This window comes from Megalops cyprinoides, chromosome 7, assembly GCF_013368585.1.
Source record: "Megalops cyprinoides isolate fMegCyp1 chromosome 7, fMegCyp1.pri, whole genome shotgun sequence".
Classification (NCBI taxonomy): Eukaryota; Metazoa; Chordata; class Actinopteri; order Elopiformes; family Megalopidae; genus Megalops; species Megalops cyprinoides.
Window position 1 is genome coordinate 4,730,233 of NC_050589.1, and position 24,673 is coordinate 4,754,905.

At 48.0% G+C, this 24,673-nt stretch overlaps 1 protein-coding gene across 1 annotated transcript in view; it reads right to left on the reverse strand.

Moving 5' to 3' along the window:
• Positions 1 to 10,279: 10,279 nt before the first annotated feature.
• skia (v-ski avian sarcoma viral oncogene homolog a) overlaps positions 10,280 to 24,673 on the reverse strand; it is a 73,796-nt gene continuing 59,402 nt past the window's right edge. Inside the window, exons 2-7 of the mRNA XM_036533205.1 lie at positions 17,162 to 17,281; positions 16,327 to 16,442; positions 14,236 to 14,522; positions 13,583 to 13,887; positions 12,542 to 12,772; positions 10,280 to 11,486 (exon numbers count right to left, since the gene is read on the reverse strand). Coding sequence (XP_036389098.1) covers positions 11,304 to 11,486; positions 12,542 to 12,772; positions 13,583 to 13,887; positions 14,236 to 14,522; positions 16,327 to 16,442; positions 17,162 to 17,281 — 1,242 coding nt within the window. The 3' untranslated portion in view covers positions 10,280 to 11,303. The remainder of the gene's footprint in view (positions 11,487 to 12,541; positions 12,773 to 13,582; positions 13,888 to 14,235; positions 14,523 to 16,326; positions 16,443 to 17,161; positions 17,282 to 24,673) is intronic.

Consider the following 24,673-nt stretch of genomic DNA (forward strand, 5'->3'; position numbering starts at 1 on the left):
GGGTTTTCACAGACGCGTCTCTGGGGCGATGCCCATCAAGCGCCACTGAATGCGAGTGGCTATCGGGTTATCTCCGCCCATACACGACCGTCGGCATTGCGGGTTCCTGTTCCCTCACCACACACATGATTCTCAGTCAAAACTCAGCAGATCATCATCTGTTTTATACGATCAAAAAAAAATTAAATAGCACAGTGTTTTTAATTTAGTGAGGACTCGTAATGAAGTGAAATTGATTGGAAAGGGGGCCTTGGATTATGATGCTGTCATACTTAATCTTTTGCAATTTAACATAAATACAGGTGTCCAAACACTAATCATCAACACATTTAGAGAGTGTTAGCTTATGTCTTTCCTGTTTGCTCTTGTCTCTGATTGGTCTCGTAGAATGAAAGACAGCCAATGAATGACAGACACCGCACCCTGCTTGTCACACTTGCAGGCCATGACGCCATCAGACGATGACACCCCCACCTCTACCCCCCTCGCCAACCCCCCCCCCCCCCCCCCCCAGTTCGTCCCCCCCCTCATCTGTCTGCCTCTTTGCGTTTTTCACGTCTCACGCTTACGAATGTGGCACGTTGTCTCTGATTCACGACTCCCCGCGCTCCAGTTCTCACACAGCTGAAAGGTGTGCTGGGTGAAGCTCACCGGCGGGCATTTCATGCCACCCTCTCAACATCGGAGTGGCGCTGACATCCCAGCATGGCTTCAAAATGTCTGTCACCCCAAACCCCCCTCCCCACCCCCCCACCCTCCTCATTCCCTCGAGGCCCCCCACTTCCTAGAGAACCTCAGAGCTGCTAGGTGTCATCTCTGTCACATTGACAAGGCAGCCAGAAAATCGTAGCATTTCGTCTTATTTATTCATTTCTGTGAAACATCACCTTTGTTTATGAATCAGTGGTGACACATTCAAGCCACTTAAAGGAGCTTGTCTCTTTAACAGTTAATGTTTAACAGCATAGTATTTCCATAATAATTTTGGCCCCTTTTTTTAAAATAGATTAGACTTCTATTGTTCTAGTGATGCTAGCAATATATCTGTTAGTTTCATCAGGTGTTATTTCTGTAGCCTTGTCCAATCTGACTAAAAGGTCCTCTCCTGCCAGAAAGGAGGGAGGCCTCCTGTCTGGGCAGCTGGTGTCGTTAGTCTACCTCTACCTCAAGCTACTTCTCTGTCATTTAAGGACAACATGGACCTAAAATCTTGTATGACTCAGTTACCCACCAGCTGGAGTATGATGGCGCAATCAGCTGGCCCGAAATAACTGCTACACAGATTCAAATGGTGCACTGTAATAATTTTATTATGTTTAATTCCAAACTGTAGAAATGAATGTTCGTATGGCAAAATCAAATCCCGTCTGATGTGAGAACTAATCCACCGCAGCAGACTAATGAGATGAAGGCAATGTTGTCCCAACATTAGCTTTGCAGAACTGTAGTAAGTTGTTGTGCAAAACTCCATTTATCTTCTGTGTCACATGTGTAGGAAGTAGAGTGTCTTATGATTTACGCTCTCACTAGCATAACATGCTGCATGTTTGACATGACGACCATGAGAAACCAGTGCCACAAGCGTCTACCCCACTAATCATGGTTTCTGGTCATTCTTAGCATCGGTTTCGCCTGGGATGGAAATAACTCCACCAGAAATCCCACGGTAACCAGCCCAACCCAACCAAAAGCCAGACCCCCTTTCCTAACTTCGTTCACACCCCTACCCATCACAAATAGGTCAGTTATCAATCCCAGCTCTCCTGGGCCACACCCTGTACACACATAACCAGCGCGGAGGGCAATGAACTTGGTAATGTCTGGGGCGTGACGTAAGTTAGCCGCGGACGCTACGGCGTTGAACTCCACATGCTGGCTGTGTTTGCCTGAGGAAGTTTGTTTTCCATCCATGCATGGGTGGCGCCGTGTGCCCCGGGAAACACAGTCTGCCTTTGATTATGTCCGACTTGATGATCATTCATTTGGCAAGCTTCACTGTGCTACAGATAGGAAGTAGTATCGCAGAGCGTGCCTGTGTGTGTGTGTGTGTGTGTGTGTGTGTGTGTGTGTGTGTGTGTGTGTGTGTGTGTGTGTGTGTGAGAGAGAGAGAGAGAGAGAGCATGTGCATGTGCGTTTGTTAGGATGGAAATCACAGCTTGCTGAGTTTAAATTAACACAATACAGGAAGTCCATCACCCATGAAAATCAATGGTTTGTAAACTGAAGCAGTTGACCTGGGTCATAATGTGTATTCTAATGCATTCTCTCCATTCTTGGTTGGCCTTTTAACTATTTTCTGCATCCGACAAATGAAAACAGAAGAAAATGAACACATTTTCATTTTCAGTCAAAGATAGACAACATCCTGTTTTTTCGCTGTTGAAGGTATCACCATTGGAGAACTTGTCATAGTCTGTTATGAATGCACATTCTGTGGTCCACAGTGTATTTGTAATGTGGAAGAATTAGGCCATATCAGCAGTGTCCTGTCCTGGTCCCAGAGATCTCCTAACCAGTTAGTTTCCCGTATTAGCCTAACTCACCTATTTCTGAAGAAGGATGCCCAGCTGTTAACCACAGACAATTAACCAGTCAATTAACCAGTAATTGACATCTGACTGGCATTCAGGTGTTGTGATTAAAATGCTCCAGAGGACAGCGGGATACAACCACAAAACGGTTTGCCAATTTCATTGACAGCTGAAAGACATCTTCATTTTGTGTCCCTGACATAACAGTTTTATATGATTTCATTCATTTTTTGAGCTCACATAACAGGTATGCCTGGTTGATTACTGATGAGCAACACACCTTCACTCAGAAAAAATGACGCTACGATCGCCAAAGGTGTCAGACACAAAAAAAAGTTAGCTTCAGTGGTTAACAGGTGCAGCCCTCCTCTAGAAAAAAAGGTGATGTAGGGTGATACAGATCGCTAAACGCAAGCTTGGAGGACACTGTTCCATTATCTATGGTCAGAGAGACTCATAATGTTACTCCTGTTACCCATACATGGATGGATTTGCCCTGAACAGGCTAGGATAAAGCTGAGCAAGGTTTACATTGACATTTACATTTATTCATTTGGCAGACCCTTTTATCCAAAGCGATTAACAAGTGAGGGAGAGTAGGACACAAGCAAAAAGCCATAAGGAGTCAGTCTCAACAATCATGTTGCCCCATCCAGCATTCAAACACACAATCATGAGGCTCAGACTCTGTTGCCCAGGCTTTTACAGCACCTGCCACACGAACACAAACGCCCTGATTTTGAGGCATTAAGCGGGGGGACAGGGGGGACGATAACCGCCCCCCACCACACAGCTGTGATGTCCCCGCCGGTTTGACTGCCTGTGACCTTACCCCCCTGATTCTCATCATCGTCAAGTTCGGCTCTCCCGGAAACCTCTCCATTTCCACATTTCCTGCTCTCTCTTCCTCCAGCTCTCTTCATGCCGAGCAGATGTCTGCCAGATACAGCCAGATTCACTGGGAAAATCCTTTCCCGTGTGTGCGTGTGTGTGTGAGTGTGTGTGTGTTTGTGTGTGTGTGTGTGTGAGTGTGAACTCTGATCTGCTGCTGGCAAAGGTAAACGCTCCAGTCTTCATTTGCAAATCTCTCACTAGAACTCACATTTTGGTTTCTTTCAGTAATATGCTTGGGGAGGCGGGAGCAGGTGTTTCTGATTTTTTTTCCTTACAGTATTAGCAATCCTATCTATTGCCAATCATGGGAAATGTACAGTTGCTAAATATTTAGTCCAACAGCAATTTACTTCAAAGAAGTGATGTTTCTCATTTTGTGCACTGCATTGCCAGTTCAGAAGTCACTGATACTAAAGAAAATGATTACTTAAAAAAACAAACCCACAAAAAAACCATTGGTTTCAACTTGGGCAGAGCACATTGCAATTAGATTGTATCTGGGACATTCACAAAATCAAAATTCATTTTGCAATCATCCCCTATGCTGAAGTCGGCTATGAGTGAGGGGAATGCAGGGGAGCCTTCCAAAACTCCACCTAATCAAGCGCAAAAACCAGTTTAACCATGGAAGGTCCCGGAGTGTGCTTCTCCTCTCACGAGTGCTGATTCTGCATAGCTCCTCCTCCATTCCCCCAGCTTGACTCACTGAGGTCACAAAAATGTCACCCGGCGTCCATTGCCCCACATTCTGACATCGCTGTTAATTTTGGAAATCGGTCAAATGAAGCACCAGATGCAGGGGGAGGGGGGAGGGGGTTTCATCGAAGGAAATATGCGCTCTGTGTCGGTTCCAGCCCATCACCCAATTCTTTCCTGGTTTGACGCGTTGCTCTCTCTCCCTCTCTCTCTCCCTCCCTCCCTCCCAGGTTATGTGGAGGGAGGTGAAATGGTAGTCACTTCATTGTGCGCATTAGGCTCAATTGGCTGATTGCTCTATTCTTCACTCTTCCCGAGGGGAATGATGTGTTACTTGATGCTTTTTGTTTGCCATCCTGAAAAATCAGGATACTTCATTTCTGTCGAGCAGAGAGAATTACCATATTGGCCTATATCCATATTTTTAGATACCTCTATCTACTTAAAATGCCAACACAGTGTGACAGCGTTGACGAGATGAATTAGGCTTAAACGTTTAACATCAGTATTTTTTTTTTTCTTTTTGCCACACGTCGGTAAGACTTAATGTGAATTCTGTTGTACACGTCAAATAATGTATTCCAACGTAGGGTACGCCGTACTTAGCACAGCTTCCCTGCTGAAGGTGACTCCATGCCACAGTACAGACACTTCGGTGTCTTGCGGTTACACGGACACGCAGATGGTCCGACTGTTGACTTCCTCCCCATGAGAGTTGCTGAAGACAAGAGAGCTAAAACGGTACTGAAAATAGACACTTCTTTTTTTTTTTTTCTTTCTCTTTTTTCTTTTTTGGCCGATGAGAAAAGAAGGAGGCTGACACTGCGGGTTTTCAGACGGCAATCCTGCCTGGTGAACGCGAGCACCGCCACGGCCCTGCGTGTGTGTGTGCATGTGCAGGTGGGTGTCGGAGTGTGGGGGGGGGGGGGGGAGGGGCCGCGACATGCCAGCGGGTGGGCGCTGTGGAAAGGGCAGCGTATCTGCTTGGTGCCCGCGTGAGGCCTGTCTGCAGCCAGCCCCCAGGAGAAGATTACCAGCAGGACACCCTCCCCCCACCAGCAACGCCGCCCCCCAAACCACCCACCCCCATCACGACAGCCTGTCCACATCAGCGCATGCCCTGCCACTGGGGCATGAGGGTCACACACACAAGGTCAATAGGAATTGATTTTTATTCTCCCCGGACAGAGCATTTCCATACAACAATACAAAAATACAACTCGGGGGCAACTCTCTCAACGTGGTTCCTACAACTTGCCAGAAATAGCCAATCGATGTGCGGTGGTTTCTCTTTGGATAACATACTGACATTTTTTCTTTGCAAAGAACAGGCTTTTCCGATACGCAAGTTCAACGTTTATTGTAAATGAGAAATCATTAATAAACCAAGCCTTTAGAGCGCAATCGAAAATAAGGCAGGCGAAACGAACATATTATTTGTGAATGGACTTCATGAGAGCATGGGTTCCCTGATCTTTTTAAGGGGGTGCGGTGCATATCCACATTACTTTTCAAGTGCATTTGTGCAATTTTGTGTCCTGTTTGGAGCATCTGGAAGAAGCAACTCAGATCAGGTCACACATTGTGAAAAATCAGAGACACTGCAGAACACTGGTCAGCCATCTTATTTGCCTTTGGAAGACTCCCACAATGCTCTGTTATGAAAGACGTCCAAACCTTCCAAACACCAAATGGTCTTCCATACCTGTTCTAGGGATTTTTTTTATTCAAGGAAGAACATATATTATGACATGCACAACTCTATTGTTTGCAACCTAAATGAAGTTTGCAGCCTAAAAAGGAAATGCATCTGCTGCCTTCAGCAAATCAAATTACACTGTTCTTGGATGCAAATTTCCAAAACGAATGTGGTTTTTCTAGGGTATTAATCTGTTTATGTATGAATTATGAATGCAAAAAAGCAGAATATGGCTTTTATATGAAGAATTAGACTGAAAAAAAACAGGGGAGAGAGAAATTTTAATTGGTAAAACAACATTAATTAAGTATGACTAAATAACAAACCATATGTACAATGAACGGTGATTCTCTGTCTAATGAGATAACTGCAGGCCCACTCTGGCAGCCATGTGACGCTGGTAATTGGGTCACTCAATAGCCCGTGCGCTGAAGAGGAGTTAAGTGCGGTGTCTGATGCGAATCTTTGCAGTGGCGGGGAAATGTGGGCCACAGGAAGCGGCACCGGGGGGGGGGGGGGGGCAGATGCACAGGGAATTATGGGTCTGCGGCAGGTCAGAAGAGAGACGGGCTAAGCCCGGCGCGGCCCGTGGAGGAATGACCGACGGAGAGGGCAAAAACGGCCCTGCAGGATCACGTGGCCGAGGGCAGGCACCTCTGCAGAAGAAGGAAAAAAAAAAAAACGGACAGATGGCAAAACATTTGAATGAAAAGCGAAATTCCAGAGCTTGTCCGTTTCTTTGTGTCTTTTTGAGCAGAATTCCCCTTTCTATCTATGTCAGACCCTATAAAATCAGTGTACAGTTAGAGTACATGAAGGCTATACTGACATGACTGAGGAAATAACACAGAAATGGCAACTGATCTATGAAACCATTGAAGTAACTTTTAAATATACTTTGACACAGTCAAGTGTGATTGTAATATGCACTTTTTTGTGTATGCAGCTTTCGTGTTTTCCTTCAAAAGTTTAAGACTTAGACCTAAAATGCAGTTTGTTAGAAAATAATATCAGAATATATATTTCTTTTCATTTCTAGAACAAATTTCTTTTAAAATGACGCACAAAACAGTGTTGAATTCCTAATAATAGTTCCAAAATGCAAATATGAAAGAAAGGAAAAAAGCAAACTGAAGCGCATAATCTGGACAAACAACTTTATTTCTGGTAATGCATCTATACACTGTACATTCAGTCACTGTGGTATATAAGCATAGCTATTTTCAAACATAATCTCATAAAGTCCTTTACTTTACAATATAGTCCGTGTCGTGAGAGAGAGAGAGAGAGAGGGAAGAGGGTTGATCAAGGAAAGGGTGTGGAGAGGCGCAAAAAGACAAGGTAGAGGGCAGAATAGATAAATAAGCCAAGCTTTTTTTTTCTCATACAGTATATGCGGCATTAATAAACGAGAAAGCATACATTTACCTCTTACATAAAAATAGTTCTAGAATTGTAAAGTTTATATACTATTAGCAGCAGCGCAGGGCTAAAAAGAAACATGAGAATGTGAAACAATCTGCTGGGAAGTGGCTGTACTCAGTTTAAACTCATGTGTTACCATTCCTGACCAAAGGTACTTTATTCAGTATTTCATATAATGTTAAAAATATATATGGACTGGTGAAAAAAGTCATACAATATAAAGGTTCTACAGTAAAAAAAAAAAAAAAAGATGCAAAATAACGGGGGAAAAAAACTACATGTTTATGCAGGGAATATCCTCTAACGCACTGCAATAATTGTTTTAGAAACATTTTCTCTGTTAAAACACAACTCATAAAACAAGACAGCTATTGTGTAAGAAAAGATTTCTTTTTTGAAAAAGGAAACACCATATACATTTATAATACAATATTGTAAAATGAAAAATTATTTACATGTGTAAATTTGTAATTTTTATTTTTTATTTTTACACTGGCTAGTTTTGTTTGTTAACATGTACTGTTATTGCTGTTTTATTGTCTTCCATTTAGAAAAAAAAACTGGTTCTTGTTTAGAAAAGAATAAATCATTAACCATTCCATTACTTTCAGTTTGGGAGAGTTGGGAGCAGATGTCAACATCTCCAATTCTTATAGAAAAAAAATACATGAATAAAGGAAACTACACGTATTGTTTAATTTGAGTGTAAAACAGCTATAGTATTTTACCACCTCTACAATTTCAAGTCTGTAAAAGATACAGACACCTTGTCAGTCTTTCAATAACACTGCCCTTTATAATGTAGTTTAAGACATTGGGCTCTGATATAATGCCCTCTGCATTTGTTAGAAAGGTCCGTCCTTTGATGGACAGAAATCACTATAAATCATAGATCCTCCATATCTACAGCCAGGAGTAACATTTCTGTTTCACATAGATATGGTTAAAGTCCATTAATTTTAAAAATGCTTTAACATACATTATATCAATATATCCAAAGGAATAAATGCTCTTATTAAAAAAAATGGTTCAGATCAATTTTTTTTTGACTTCCCACCAATGGCGATTGGTTTGATTGTTTAAAAAAAAAAAAAAAAAAAAAATCACTGAAACAAACCGCATGGGATTTAGAATACTGAGGAGGAGCTGCAGCGTATAGCTTGCGGTTTGCAGCAGGGTGGTCAGGTCTAACGAGCCTGGCACGTTTTGGGATGCACAGAGGTGCCAAAGGCACTCTGCAGGCTCCCGGCGTGGGCAGAGGGAGGATGCCACCCCATTGGGGGATATGTGTGCCCTCGAACAGGGTGGGCATTCCGTGTGGGTCAGACTGCGTGTGGCATTGCAGAGGCCAGCAAAAACAGCATTACAAAGTTTGTTGTTCCTACTCTGGAAACCTTATGCCCTTATTCCAGGCACTTGAGGTTGTCCAGCATATTTGAACATTAGATTTGAGAGTGTGTGTTTGTGTATGCGTTTGTGTGTATGCATTTGTGTGTTTGTGTTTGTGTGTGTGTGTGTGTGTGTGTTTCACACATCTAACTTGTACTCAAATGTGCCTGTATATATGCGTATGCACATGTACATATGTGAATGTGTGTGTGTGTTTGTGTGTGTTCTGATACATGTCATCAATGAGGTTTAGTTTCCTTTAAAAGAAAAAAAATTACTTTTTTTTTTAAAAAAGACAAGTTTGCTGTATATTGCATAACACAATAAAACCCTTACATATACAGTATTAATGCCCAATAATGAATATATGTATGGCAGACTTTTCTCAAATTTCATGCATATGAAAGAAAATATATAAGAGTTTGCTATTGAAAAAAGAAAACATAACAGACAAGCAATAAAAATACCCCCACATTAAAAACAACAACAACAACAACAACGAAAAGAAAACAGCATAAACACAACGTACATTCTGATTGCATTGTACCCACTTGTGTATTCGGAGCAGTTATAAAATATATATATTTATGGATCCACATCCAATCTAAATCTGTTCGCCAAATCTGTGAGCAGTGTGTCCTAGGACTCCTTTAGTCAATGCTTTTCGTTTCCTGGTTCTCGCTGCAACGTGTCATGCTCTGTGTGACTTCGGCTGTCGGACCGATAAATACCACAATTTTAGGAGAGGCAGGCGCCTACGCTGCTTTAAATCTATTCTTCCCACTCCTTTTTCTGTCCTCCATTTCTTTTGATGAAAAAAATTCTTATCGATTCCCAAATCTTTCTTTCTAAGCAATCCAAAAAAAAAAAAACAGTAATAATAATATTCATTATAATTATAATAATAGCAGTAATAATAGTAATCATAATACAGTAATAAAGTGGAAAAACACAAAATGATAAATTTACAAAAATCAAATTTCCAATCGGATTCGAGAAGCAGCTCAAAAATGTGCAGCATCTAAGCAAGCAAGCGTATAGACACTTTTTCGTTGCATTTTTATTTACAATATTTTGCCTTAACATGTAATTACATGGCATTTAAATTAGTTACACATGGACGAGGAGACGCTGATTTGATTTCTGCTGTTGCCAGGATCACATTTTCTCCAAAAGAAAGGTGAAGAACCAGGGTGGGATTAAAATGCAGTATAACAAGGTCGGTTTTTGACAAAGTGCGATTCATTATTGTAAAATCTTTTTTCTTTAAAAATCATATTTATATTTACACATCATACTTAAAATAAAAAAGAACAATTTGTGGTTCTCGCTAAAGGCGCAACTTCCAAACCTAAAATCCTAGTATTTAAAAATGGCCTTTTTTGTAACATCATGGAGCAGCAAGTTGTGTGAAGTTTTAGTATCCAAATGAAAATATGAAACACAGCCATGCTAAGTTTTACCAACGGTTCCAAACAAACGTGATACATACTGTGTACAAGGAGTCAGCTACAGGTGCACAGACACAAACCGCTCAGTTAGAACAATGTACTTTTGGTTTTCGGACACAAACGCACACACATGAACGCGACACGTTGGTTTGCAGCGCCTGTGCATTTGTGTGTGTGTGTGTGAGTGTGTGCGAGTGAGAGTGTGAGAGTGTGTGTGTGTGTGTGTGTGTGTGTGTGTGTGTGTGTGTGCATTGACTGTTGTCCATATCTAAATGAAGTGCTCATTCTCAAAGGGTGCCTAGAACACAACACTTTTTTTTTCTCCAAAATACGGACACTGAAAGTAAGGCCTGGCCAAACACGGCCTTGCCTTCTCTGTCTCCTGTAAACCTCATCATGTTGTATTTCTCCAATAATCACCAATAGAAAAGAAATGCAAATAAAATCGGTTTCCTTTTTCCCGTGGTTAAAAATGGCTTCTTCTTCTACACCAACAGCTGAAAGATGGTGGCATTTAGTAGGAGTCTTGTCCTGCTTGTTGCTTGTCAAGTTTTTTTTTCTTTTTTTTGAGGCTCCATCAACACAAACAAAGAAAATGTTTTCTTTTTTTTTCTTATATACTCAAGTCTTACTATGCAGTTTTAAATAGCTTATTACAAAATGAAATCCTCAAATGTCTTCACGAAGAATGAAAAGGACACTCTGGGGCCCTGTCCCCATGAGGAGCCCGTCCATCCATCCTGTTCCTCTCTGCTGCTCGTCCTCAGGCTGTACGACATGCTCCACCACGCTTCTTTCAAACTGGTTTTGTAATGGTTTCATATCGGTAGTATTACTATCATTAGTAATATTTTCATCATAGAAAAGTTTGTATCCAAAATCTTTTTTTTTTTGAGTTTTCTTTTTTCAGGGAAAATATAGGCACAACAAATTTCTTGTGCTATATATAAATTTTTTCATTAATTTCATCATGTTTTTTTCTTGAATGAGAGATACGTTTCAGTGCTTATGTTAGTAACGCATTTCCTCCTGGTACACGTACTGATCTCTACTTTTACTTGCTTTCCCTCCCCCCCCGGACAAAGGATGCATTCCCCTGCATATACACTATGTATGGATGTATATGCTCATAGGTGAATATGAATCTGCTCTGTGTTTTTTTTTTATACGTCTTCTGCTCCGTCCTCTCTGTCTCTGCCCTGCGTGGATGCGTGGCGGTTATTTCTGGGTGTCCTTGGCCGCTGCCGCATCGTTGCTGCCGGACTTGGGCCACAGCTCCTCCTGCAGCTCCTTGACCACTTTCTCCAGGTGCTCGCGAGCTTCGCGCTCGTGCAGCAGATCGGCCCTCAGCTGCTCACGGTCCGCCTCGGCGTGCTGCAGCTTCAGCTGCAGGTCTTCGATCTGTGGGGGGGGGAAGCAGACAGGTCAGACCTTCCCCGGCTTATTTTCATTCTCGCATGTGTGTGCTTTTTTTTTTTCTTTCTCTAAGACGGCGTGCAGATTGTGGCGTGGGCCCCGGCCGCCGCCGCCACACCCTGGATTCTTGAAATGTTATTCAGCCTCTCTTGTGTTACAGCTCAGACACCGCAGTCACTTCCTGCCCCCCCCCCGGACCCCACCGCACTCCACCCCTCACCCAGTTTTTGTACACGGCACGCTTCCTGCCGAGGCCGAGGGCTGGGGACGTGGCAGGCCCCTGCCCGGCGCAAATCGCCACGCTCGGCCATCGTTAAAAAAAAAGAGCACTTTAAAATCTCACTGCAAATCTGGACACTTCAATTTTGACCCGGGGAGGAAAATAAAGGGTGAGCCGGGGAGTGCGGTTCCCACTTTACTTGTTTTGTCTGGTCTACACGTCCCATGATGCTTGAGAGGAACTAGCCTTCACTTCCTGTTTCCTCTTTGGGGCTAGCAATTATCTCTCATCTGCGTTCTTGGGGCGACGCCCGTTTCTTTTAAAACTTGGTGAGAAAAAAAAAAAAACTGCCAGACGCTTGAGAGGCGTCGAGCGCTCTTTCATGAGAACATTTTGCTCTGTTGCACTCAGAGATATTTGGTTTCATGACTGCAGCGCTCTCCAATACCTGCTGAGAAAATGTGTCATGCCCTTCGTGCCAACAGTTTCTGCACTAACCTGGCTGCCTTAAGCCCTGTGTTCCATGCATTTGTGTGTGTGTGTGTGTGTGTGTGTGTGTGTGTGTAATGTGCTTGTATATGTGTGTGTGAATGTATATGTATACACGTCTGACATTGGTCTGACACTGTTGTTCATTTAACTTGAATGGATACATTTCTATTCTTTCGTGTTGGGAGTCGCTCTCCATAAGAGCATCTCCTAAATGCGTGTAATGTAGGGTAGTGTAATACGTGTGTAAATATGTGTCTATATGTGTGTGTGTGTGTGTGTGTGTGTGTGTGTGTGTGTGTGTGTGTGTGTGGTTTAGCCTGGTTCGTACCTGCGCGGAGTACTTGGCGCGCAGACGGCCCGCCTCGCAGCCCTTGTCGCACACCCTGAGCTGCCGGGCCTGCTCCAGCTCCCTCTTCAGCCTCGTCCGCGACTCGTTGGCCTCCTTCATCTTCTTCTCGCTCTCCGCACGCAGGCGCTCGATCTCCTTCCGCAAGTTGCGTTTGGCCTCCGTGGCCTCCCTCAGCTTCTCCTTCTTGGCCACCCTCAGGAACTCCAGCTCCTGCAGGAGACAGATTCGGATACCCGCCGTCAGCCTCCCCGCGCCTTTCTCCTCCACAGAAACCGGAGGGGAGCAAGCGCTCTGACGTTTCATCTTTCCGCACGAGTGCGGCATGATAAAGAGAAGTGCTTTGGAGTGATACCGCGGTACATTCCCGTTTCGGGCTTTTGAGTGGGTTCTAACAGACCGAGACCCTTCTGTGTGGTACCGCACAGCCATTTTTCCACACTTCACTGCGCTTTTTCACACCGGCAGCAGTTTAGCAAAAGTAGTTTCGGTCTCAAAAAGGGTTAAGGCTGCGTGTAACAAGCTGACATTGAGAACAGAAGTGGGGCTTCCTTCCCTCCTGAAACTAAGCGACTAACAGCTTGTTTCTGTGCGGTAACACCCTTGGCCCGTTCGTGGGAAATCCTCTCGCAGGACAAACGCTTCTGTCATCTCACCCTGCCTCACTCCTCCGTCTTTAAGACCAACAACAACATGTGGGCTTTACTCTCTGACAGCTCTCTCATCTTGTGGGATGAGCAGTATTAGTTAGCTCCTCTCCACGCCTCTCTTTTTTTTGGCTCACAATAGAATTCCAGTTTCTGCTGCCCGCAAATGACTCTCATCTTCGGCTGGGCCTTCCTCTGTTAGCTGCCTCTGTGGTTTAACCCTTTACCTGCTGACACACTGCCGTTAAGCTCTGTGGGCCCATACCAATCTCTCTAAATGAAGGTGTCTATCATGCTCTGATTTCAGGAAGACCCCCAGATCCCCTTAATGAGAGAGGAAAATTTCGGATGGACTCCGCTGGGAACCCAAACATACCTGCTGGAGGCTTCTTTTGGCCTGCAGGGCAGACCCCAGCTTCTCCTCCTGTTTGACTCGCATCTTGACAATTTCGTGCAGGAACTTCTCCTTGGCCTCTTTGGAGTCCAGGCCGCTGTCCAGCGCCTGCCTCAGGGTCTCCAGCTCGGACTCCAGGCCCGGGGCGTGGCCCTCCGGTATGGGGGCGGGGCCCTCCAGGGACGTGACCGTAGATGCGGGGGCCTGGGTGCCAGGGGAGCTCAGATCCTTGGCGGAACTTGAGGAGGTGAAGGAGGGGGACGACAGGGAGGACAGGGAGGAGGTGACTGGAACAGAGAGAGACAGGAGGGAGACAGGGTCATTCATAAAACCATGACACACCCAACCTCTGAGGCCAGAATCTAAAGCAACAAGTTATTTCCCTCCTCTCTGCTTCCTTCTCCGTGGCTTTCGCTGAACTTCAGAAAGGTCAACATGTGAAACAGTTGCAATGGAGCGGGAAAAAAAGTTACCCTGACTGTTGGTGTGAATGTCCAACATTAAGACAGACAGAAAAAAATAATTGTGCAATCGCCGCATCTTAAGACTTTTCACGTTCTTTCCAGTTTCTTCCTATCGGTTAGCGAAACCAGGCTTTGTGGGAAATGGGAAGTAAGACGGCGGGTGAAACTCACACTCCTCGCGGCTCTCCACTTCCACCTCCACCTCGGAGTCTTTGTCCTCCTGGGGGGGCTTGCTGGCCGTGGCCGGAGGGCAGGAGGGCTCTGTGGTGGGGTGGGCCTCTCCTGTCATCCTTCTCTTCCTGGGCCTGGAGCTGCCACCCTCTCCCAGGGCCTCATTGCCATTGGAGTGGGAGGTGCCGGGGGCGGACGGGGAGAGCTGCCCCACTTTCTGGAGCGGCAGGGGCGTGAGGGCCACATTTGGCGCGACAGAACTCTCTAGGCTTTTGTAGTTGTAAAAACTGCAAGAGGGAGAAAAAGAGAGAGAGAGAGAGAGAGAGAGAGAGAGAGAGAGAGAGAGAGCAAGAGAGAGAGGAGAAACGGTCATTAACGAGGCAGGCGCTGGGCTGTTCTGGCACGAAGCGGTGACCTTGCAGTCTCTCTGTTTCACGCTGGGTCCTGTGAACGGCAGCGCCTTCTCCACCACCGTGTAGGTCAGCTTCAATCTTTTACCCGAAAACGGAGACCGCTGTTTGCTGTTTCATCTGAGTCAGGGGAGATTGGGAAGCCACAAGGGCTGATTGTGATCGAAGATCACCCGGCAACGCAGAAACTAGCCACATCTCTTAAGCTTCTTTTCATGACCTCACATCCTCTAAGAAAAACACAGGAGCTGCTGCTCTGCTAGTCTGCACAACTCTCCCAGAGAAGCCAAAACACTGTGTCACTTCCTGGAGAAAAACATCTTCTGCCACCTCCACTCCTTTGCTTTTAGTGTTCTGGTGAGGCCATAAATGAATTCAAAATATAAAAACGATTTCACCTAAAAATGAATTCACCGTTGAAGCGGGCTCTCTAGCTCTAGTGCCGAGCCGCTTCTCGAGATTACGATTCTGATCTGAGTTTACGGGGTGGGGGGGGGTGGGGGGAGGGGGGGGTGGTGGCCACAAATCCCTGCAGCAGAGCAGAGTGACACTTCCACGCAATGTGGCAGGTGTTCCGAGAATAAGCGCACGCGCGGTCTGGGCATGAATCACACACCTGCCAGCTGAAGCGCTGCTGAGGCGTGTGTGTGTGTGTGTGTGTGCGCTTTGCTGCGGTTGCACTCAGCACTGTGGAGGAAGGGGGGGGGAGGGGGGGGGGGGGGAGGGGAAGGGCCGTCCTGCCAGCACAGATTGTTATCTCTGTGTGGGTGATCGGGCTCAGTGTGAGCAAGGGCGGTGCAGGAGGCTGGGCCCGAGGTACAGGCACAGGCCAGAGAGAAAGATGCACACACACACGCGCACACACACACACACACACACACACACACACACACACTGCCCCTACAGGGATGGAAGTGGGCCGGGTTCCCTTCACATTTTGTTAGGAGGTCACTGCACAGTGCATAATGCGTTAGCAGCGTAGCCTGGCCTGCCTAGTGTGTGATGCATTAGCAGCGTAGCCTGGCCTGCCCAGTGTGTGGCACGTTAGCATTAGTGGTGTAGCCTGGCCTGTGCAGTGTGTGATGTGCTGGCAGTGTAGCGTGGCCTGTGCAGTGTGTGACGCGTTAGCATTAGCAGTGTAGTGTGGCCTGTGCAGTGTGTGACGCGTTAGCAGTGTAGCGTGGCCTGTGCATTGTGTGACGCGTTAGCGGTGTAGCGTGGCCTGTGCAGTGTGTGATGTGTTAGCATTAGCGGTGTAGCCTGGCCTGCACAGTGTTTGTGACGCGTTAGCAGTGTCGCGTGGCCTGTGAAGTGTGTGACGCGTTAGCGGTGTAGCGTGGCCTGTGCAGTGTGTGATGTGTTAGCATTAGCGGTGTAGCCTGGCCTGCACAGTGTTTGTGACGCGTTAGCAGTGTCGCGTGGCCTGTGCAGTGTGTGACGCGTTAGCAGTGTAGCGTGGCCTGTGCAGTGTGTGACGCGTTAGCAGTGTAGCGTGGCCTGTGCAGTGTGTGACGCGTTAGCAGTGTAGCGTGGCCTGTGCAGTGTGTGACGCGTTAGCAGTGCAGCGTGGCCTGTGCAGTGTGTGACGCGTTAGCAGTGTAGCTTGGCCTGTGCAGTGTGTGACACGTTAGCAGTGTAGCGTGGCCTGTGCAGTGTGTGACGTCCCCGTTCACTGGCTCACCTGTCACGCAGCACAGCCGGGAGGCGGGAGGGCGTCTCCTTCTCGCTGGAAGAAATGGTGGGCGACCAGGGCCGGAACGCAGACGGCCTCTGTCTGGGCTGAATACAGTTCAGACCCTGGTAGAAGGAGGAGAAAACGTGTTATAGATGTGTTATGAATATGTAACAGCTGAGGGCTGAGGGTTTTACAGGGGGGTGTCAAGATGCTATAACAGAAATACAATCTACGTTCTAAATACAAACTTCAAAGATATAATTACTAATGAGTTCCTGCCATGATATGTAACTAAACTAAACATTACACAATTGTTTTGTTAACGACCAAAAAGGGAAACTTTCCACAATAAATGGCCACATAAATGCCACGTAATTCTCAGTCATATACAGTACATATTCCAATATTTATTCAGTATATTAAATTTGATCTCTTAAAAAAATCAGCTTAAGTAACAATGAAGCTCTTTCAGATTATTCATTTTCGGGAAGCCCATTCACAGGTGGAGTGTTTTGCCAGTTTCATGAGACGCCGCTCTACACTTTGGGTTTGGTAAATAAGCGGTCTGGTTCCTAACCCCTATTCTTAGGACAAAGTAATGTTTGGTGAATTCTAATGTCGAAACCGGCCCTCTCTGCTGTCATGTGCAAAGGGCATTGCATGATTATTACTGTTAGACATCTTAAATAGTCGGGCTCTGATTTCACAACTGACACTTGGTATTAAACAGCCTGTCTGAACCTGTCATTTGCCCTTCCAGTAACGCCTCGGTGACTCTCAAACGAGAAATCACGGTGGCGACCATCGCGGTCATCTCTCGGGATCGGGAGAAACGACCAACCTTGTTCGCAGAGGCCGAGAGCGATCGTAGCCATTCGGGTTGCTTCTCCTTATCAGCTGATGGAGACTGCAACACAAAGTCTTCATATTTAGACTTCTTGGCTGGAATCGAATCGGGCGCCTGTAAGGAATGGAGAAATCGTATGTAAAGTTATGGAAAGCAGCATGAAAGGCCTTCAACATCCAAAGGTTTAAAGGCAATGTCCAAAATTGCTCGGTAACACAAAGGTCAGGTGAATTACTGTCCTGTGATCTCAGTTCTCCGAGAGGCCTTTGTTCTGCCCAGTAACCAGTCAGAGGAGCCTCAGAGTTACCCCTTCTGGAAAGTCTTCCTGTCACTGAATTAATACGAACCCAAACGCGTCTGACGCCTCATGCCAGTATCCTTGTAAAATATCGGAGTATAAATAGGAGGCAAATTTGCAAATAAGTGCTGAAACAGGTGTTAGGGAAAGGCATGTGACTACTAAAACTGTGAGTGTAACATTCAGGTGAGCTGCTGGTGGAGTATGTGTGAGTGTGTGTTTAATGGGGGGGGGGTACAGGAGGTAGGGGTGCCCCTGTGTGGACACAAGGCACGTGCCCTCGTCTGAAGGCCTCTGAAGGCCACTTCCTCTCCCACTGACAGGCTCGGTTAGCAGTCCAGCCCCTGACTACTGAAACCCTTCATTTTGCTGACAAACTGACAAACTCAAGAGTGGCAATTGAAGATGACAGGCAGGAGGGTCCAAAGTAAAACCCTCAAAAAAAAAAAAAAAAAAAAAGCAAACACCAAAACACAGCCACACACACAAAGCCACATACACACCCACATGCCGGTGTTCAGCAGAGTTCGTTTAAACAGCTTCCCCACGGGAAGCAGAAAAACACAAGGTGACTAAGACCTGGCTGCCGTAGAGTGCTTCAGTTTGTGCAGTTTCTGCGCCCAGAGAAACGTTTAAACAAGACAAGGGGGGATTTGTTATGTTGTTTATTTGGTGCTGGTACATCGATGACCTCAGCTTCTTGCAGCTGCATCTGTCACCAGCCTTTCAGCCAACCCCAGCCTTCCTCCTGCTCTCTTTCCCTCTCTCTCTCTCTCCCTGGCACTCTCCGCAGGGGGAGGTCCAATCACAAACCTTCTTCCTTTGTAATTGTGACCTTGCCTTCGGAATCAATACCAGTCTCCATTTTGAATCATCAACAAAGCTCTTAAGTAAAAGTAACAGACACCACTCAGGCAATTCCCGATACTTTTGCATCCTAAGTTATGAGACGATCTGGACTAGAGTTAAATCAAAACCCCTACCCGCACGCTGCCTGCTAATTACGAACCCAATACTATTTGTGGCTTTTTTCCAGCACTGGCAGAGAAAAAAAATGCTAAGAGGAAACATAAAACTGCATTGCGTTTTTATTTTTGTATTAGCGGATGGGTCAAAGTTTTTTTTATATATCTAATCTGACCTCGAGACGGGCAGACAGTTGGTGAACGGGAGACATACATGGGATGCAATTAAATATAAAGCCATACTCAGACCAGCTTACTATCTGCCACGGCAATAGTATTTAGGTCGTGCCGCCTGAGCCTTTAAAAAAAAAAAAAAAACGTGCACTGACTGGTGACTGCTTGGACCAAACACATTTGGGCACCAGCCCTCCCTCTGCACACCCACCACCCCCCCATCCCCTTGCCCCATCGGCTATTTTAGTGAAGGGTTCCCCTCAGGAATCCCAACCACTGGAGCAGGAATGCAAGCGAAACTGAGCGGCAACTGTTGCCTGTTTAATGGCGGTTTTCTTCAGCACAGAGAGCAGGGCAGGTTGCCTGGCGCTGAATGTAACCCAGGGAGTGGAGTTGGAGTGGGGGGTGGTGGTGGAGGGGTTTGGGGGGGGGGGGGGGGGGGATGGTGTGCTGCACTGACAGATGCCTCAGACTGGGTTTCACGGGGCGCGGGTGTGACACAATTAAGCAAATCCCCCCCCCCCCTCCCTGGCACTGAGCTGGTGACAGAAGCAGAGAGGTATTTGGCAAGTCCCCGCTGACACCCCTGGCCTGTCCACTCCAGCGCTGGTGGGGGAGTAGGGGAGTGTGAATGTATGTTGGGTGGGGGGTGTAAGGGGGGGGAGCTAGGATGGCGCAGAAGAACTGCAACAGGTGGTAACATGCACTGTGTGTGGGGTGGGGGGGTAACCCTCTTTCCCTCTGTCTAAACCACCATCACCTCATCGGCCAGCCCTGTTTCAGCCGGGCAGCAAGGACGACCATTTTGGGACTTAAATCACACACTACTATAATAGGGCCTGTTTTCTGCAGGGGCTGCGGTGTAAAAAACGCAAGCACTGCGGGCCTCTGATGGAGGCCTGGTGACACCATGGCAACACCAGCAAGTCAGAGGAGAGAACCGCCAGGACAGCGAGGCGCGCGGAGCAGTAGCTAATTGGCTTTAAAGTGCAGCGAGATCGTGCCAGCCTGACCTGAGAGTTAGTCACAGAGTGCCCCGTATCTGCCAGCGAGCAAGGAGATTGTCACCTTCCCCTGAGTCACTCAGCGCAGCCAGGCTGGGCCACGTGCCCTGCTCCGTCCGTGGATTAGACCGCGTGCATAATGGCCTTCAATCTGCCAAATCTGCCAGTAATCTTGGATGGAGTGGTCAGGGGTCAGAATTCTGCAGCTGCACTTGACAGATCAGCGAGAGGAGGGCTCCCATCTGGGTCTGCGGATCAGACAGACAGACGGGCGGGCAGCCCACCGCAGAATCCAGACAGCCCTGGACTCCGCCCCCTCTGATTCCGCCCCTTCCCATTGGCCGCCCCTTTTGCCCGGGGTTTGTTCTGAGTGGCTGGGAGAGGGCGTGGGTGAGACCGCCCCCGGAAGCCCGTCGCAGGGCAGAAAACGGCGGCCGGCGGGAGCAGACGGTGAGGGCCGGCTTCTCCGCATGACGGAGGCGCAGGAGAGTAGACACGCAGGTGCGACCGCCCGCCCGTCTGACCAGGCCGCGAGCCTCTGAGCGCGGGCGAGCGACATGCAGGGAGAGAGAGAGCGAGAGAGTGAGCCCTGGGCGGCAGCCAGCCCGTCTCCGCGGAGACGCCAGGGCCAGCGGGAACAGGCAGGAGCAGCACGGTGTTGGCGGAAGTTGGGTAATGGAACTAAAGTCTGAAGGACAACTGAGGTGAAACGCCACACCGATCCCCATGTCCCCGGTGCCCTGCGGCTGCCCCACTGCCACACGTCACTTCCACCCCCGCCCGTTTCAGACGACAATGAAGAGACAGACGCGCCCCCCTCCCTCACCCATACAGCTGGGGGGGGGTTACATCCGGCCAGAGAACCATACACCCACAGTTTCATCATCCTTGTGGCAGTGCAGCACTGATAAGTGACTGTATTGCAACAGGGTCTGACAACCATAGACCAGGAATGAAAGAAAAAGAAAAAAAAAAAACCCAAATCGCAGTTTTATGACATAGCGGAGTTCACATGCTATAGACAGGATGTTGCACCTCGCGATAAGGATTTGTTTAGCTCATGTGCGTGAGAGACATGCCTAGACGGGGTGCGCAGGTCCTTCAGATATTCTCTGCTGGAATTTCGCACCTCCGTGCGGTCATTGTATCCCCTCCCCCCGGCTAAACGCCACCTCGGAATAGCTGAGGGTCAGACCGACAAAGCCCCCACCCCCTTTCATGAGACCGACAAGCGGCCCTGTTGGTGCAGCCGCCTGGGAGAGTGCAGAAGTGTGAGGAAGGGTGGGGCGTTCTGCTCTCACCCTGTCACGTTCTGAGAAGGCCTCGCTGCTCAGTGTGAAACCAGCCGCAGAGTTCAAGTGCACTTCCCTTTTTGTTTCTGTTGTCTTTTTTTTTTTTTTTTTTTTTTTCTCGTTTCATAATGTGAGCCGAACCGAAGGACGCATTAAGTTCACTTCTTGGCAACACAGTCAGGTGTTTGTGAAATGCGTCACCCTTATCATGCTGTTTCAGAGACGCCAGGGGAGTGGGACTTTACCGAGACACCCTGCCTTGCAGATGGAGGGAGTTAATGGTAGCCTGAGAAAGAAAGACCTGCAGAGAGCGAAGAAACAGCTCTGGAGAAAAGTATATGAAAGCGTGCTGCTACAGAAAACTACACAAAAGAAAATGACGGAAGGATCTGAGGGGGAGTTATAGTATTTGTAAGGAATGCAGCTAGCACAGACTAAAGCTCCCTGCCTTTTAAATGGTGCTAAGAGATATTTAGACCAGCATCCCTCCCATGACAGTGTCTCTGTGTAACTCTCCATGTCTGTACCCCTCCTTGCCGTCCTTGTCAGTCTCTGAAGTCTAGCTCCAGAACTCCCACTAAGGCTCCGTTTCCTGTGACACAGATTACAGGATTTCCTGCTCAAACCAGCAGAATGCCGTTTTTCATAAAAAAACAAGCAAGCCATCGGCGGCGCATGTAAATAAGCAAAGGCAGGGGTGAACAGCGGCGTTCCCTGTGCTGCACACGGCCAGCAAACAGGTTGCAGAGTTTTCAGTCCTGCTCTTGGACAGCTGTCCTCTGAACGAGGATGAAGCATGAGCTCCACACCACTAAAACTCTGTCCTCTTATAAAATGGAAGTCAAACTGGTGCCCTTCAACCCTGATCTGGGGCACCTCTGATGCCTCGATGATGATACCACATACAGCTTTTTTTTTTCAGGGAGGGTTTGGGTTTTTCGTTTGTTTTTTTGCAGCTTGTAGCTCAGACTTCGCCGCCCCTCCCTCGCTCTGACCCCCGGCTGGCCCTCCCCCAGAGAGCTGTGCAGAGCCGGACGGGTGAGTCTTCCTGTAGCGGCGCGGTGTGGGTTGGGGCGGGGTGGCGGGTACAGGGTGGAGGGTGGAGGGTTGGGGGGGGTGGTTTAGAGATGGCAGCCAGGGTGTGCCAACCACAGAAACCCCCCCCCCCCATTCTCAGTCTTCAGCCGACACGCAGGTGTCAGACGGAGTGCTCCAGAAAGCTGCGCGTCTGCAAGCCGCTGCCGACGCTGCCCCACCCTGCACATCCGCACGCTGCACTGCACCGCACTTCCTCCAAACGCACCCCCCACCCTCCCGAACGCCGGCCCCGTCAGGCTGCCACTCTCAGGCTCCTCTCACCCGTGATCGCATCACCGCCAAAGTGCCGCTGCGGCAACGAAAAGATTCAACAAATGCGGAGGGAAGAGATTGGTGAGGGAGCTGGGCGGCGGCGGCGGCGACTACACCGTAACCCCTCAGCAAACACCCCGACACAAATATATCTCCCAGCCCCGCGGCCTTTCAGGAGCGCACGAACGCATTCCACGGGCCCGGCTCCCCGTGTGGGGACAGGGATTCGCGAGAGGTCAGGGTCACTCTGATTCCCCGCACAAGCGGGATGAAAATGCGCCCGCTCGGTCGGTATGGCAACAGGGGATGGGTAATAAGTTGAAGAGCTTTAATAATGGGAGCTGCGTGCTTTTGGGAGAACCGTATTAATGGGACATGGGCTTTGCAGCCAGGTCATTATAGTGCAGCCCTCGGCACCCTTTCACATGAATTATTTTGGGGAACGGGGGGGAAATGAATGTGCCTCTACCTTTGGTGAACCTCTATGGTCATTTGACATGAGGTACAGCTCCACCTAACCGCTGTTCCATAACCCTGCCTTTGGGATGCAATACAGCAACAAATGTGCTGCTAATACACTAACCTACTCATATTTACATGAGTGAAATGAACCTGCACACCCTCTTTACATTTTATATGGGTTCTGCCTTGGCAACATCTGTCATATTTTGCAACATTTTGAGGGTGGAGCTTTTTTAGTATCCGTTATGTTACACCAGGGGTGTCCAAACCTCTCCTGGAGGGCCACTTGTCCTGCATGTTTTAGATCTCTCCCTGCTCCAACACAGCTGATTCAAATGATCAGTTTGTTATTCAGTAGCTTCAGGAGTTCGTAACGAATTGATCATTTGAATCAGCTGTGTTGGAGCAGGGAGAGATCTAAAACATGCAGGACAAGTGGCCCTCCAGGAGAGGTTTGGACACCCCTGTGTTACACAGACAGTTGCTGGGGACCTGCATCTCCATTTAAAGACCTTTAAGACCTTTAAGACCTGCATTTAACACCCAGTGGGAGTCTTCTGAGATCTGTACTGAGACCAGCTACAGATGTACAAATGCTAACATGCTAACAACGTGAGAGTGCCTCTTACTGTAATGACAACCCCCAGAAACGGAAACGGGCCCTCAGACAGCGCAGACAGCGTGGCCACTGCCTCTGACCCCCCCACCCCCACCCCCTCCCTGTGCTATCTCCAGCACCAGCCCCTCGTTTGATTGGCTAACCTCTGCGCGGGTGCCGTCTGCAGGAACGAGGGAAACAGGCCACGCTCATTAGCCACACAGCACCGGAACAGCGCTCCCCCCCCCCCCGCCCACTAGACAAAACACACATTTCTGCACCGCAAAGCGTGCTGGGGAGGAGGGTGTCGCCGGGCAGATGTTAACCCCCCCTCCCCCACCCCCCCCGCCAGGTAGACGGCTGCCTTCTGGAGAGCGAGCGGGGGGGGAATGGGACGCCCCAGCTCCCCTCAAACGCGTCTGTCTGCGCACCCACGCTGAGTGCAGCCCCATTAAGGAGCCCTCCCACCGGATCATCCCTAATTATCTAATGCTAATTGTCTGCCGCCAGAATCCTTCCCATCGAGGAGTGCCTTATTCTCACGTTGTCATCTCGCCCTTTTGCGCTGATATAGTTTCAGAAAAAAATAATTATTCATGCGTGCGGCTCTCCTGAAAGAGGTGTATGTGTGTGTGTGTGTGTGTGTGTCTGCCCCCACGTCTCGCTTTTTCTATTAGCGACCCCCCCCCCCCCCTTCCCCCCTGAGTTCACCCACCGTAATTTGACATTTAAAAATACGTCAGGCAAACACACCGGTCTCGGTTTTGAATATAATCTACCGTCTGTCTGCTCCAGGTTTACCTTGGGTCAGCCCTCCACCTGTCACTTTGAGGCCAAGGGTAACATTTGGAAGACCTGCAGTGGGGCTAAAGATGAGTCTCTCATTACAGACACCGCAGTTGGTTTCCCAAAAAGGGCCGTCTACCGCTGCTCCTGTGCTGAGGTTTTTAGTTCCAGGAAGAGCCCGAACACTAGACATAACAGTCTTTGACTGGAGACACTCCCAGACACCACAACAAGGGACCAGTCAGCTAAATTAGGCAGTGATCTCAGAGGAGAGGAGCCCTGACGTGCGTCTTGCTCAGAGCCACATCAAAGGCCGTCCCGGCTGCGCAGCTGGGAATGCCACTGCTACGGCTGCACATACAGGGACCCGGAGTGAGACCCGCACAAACACGCATAAACACACACACACACACAGATGCACATGCACACACACACGCACGCACGCACAAGCACACATGAACGAGCAGACACAAACACACAGATGCACAGACAAACACACACATGCACACACAGATGGACAGATACACACTTACACAAACAAAGATGCACAGATACCAACACACGTATGCGCATACAG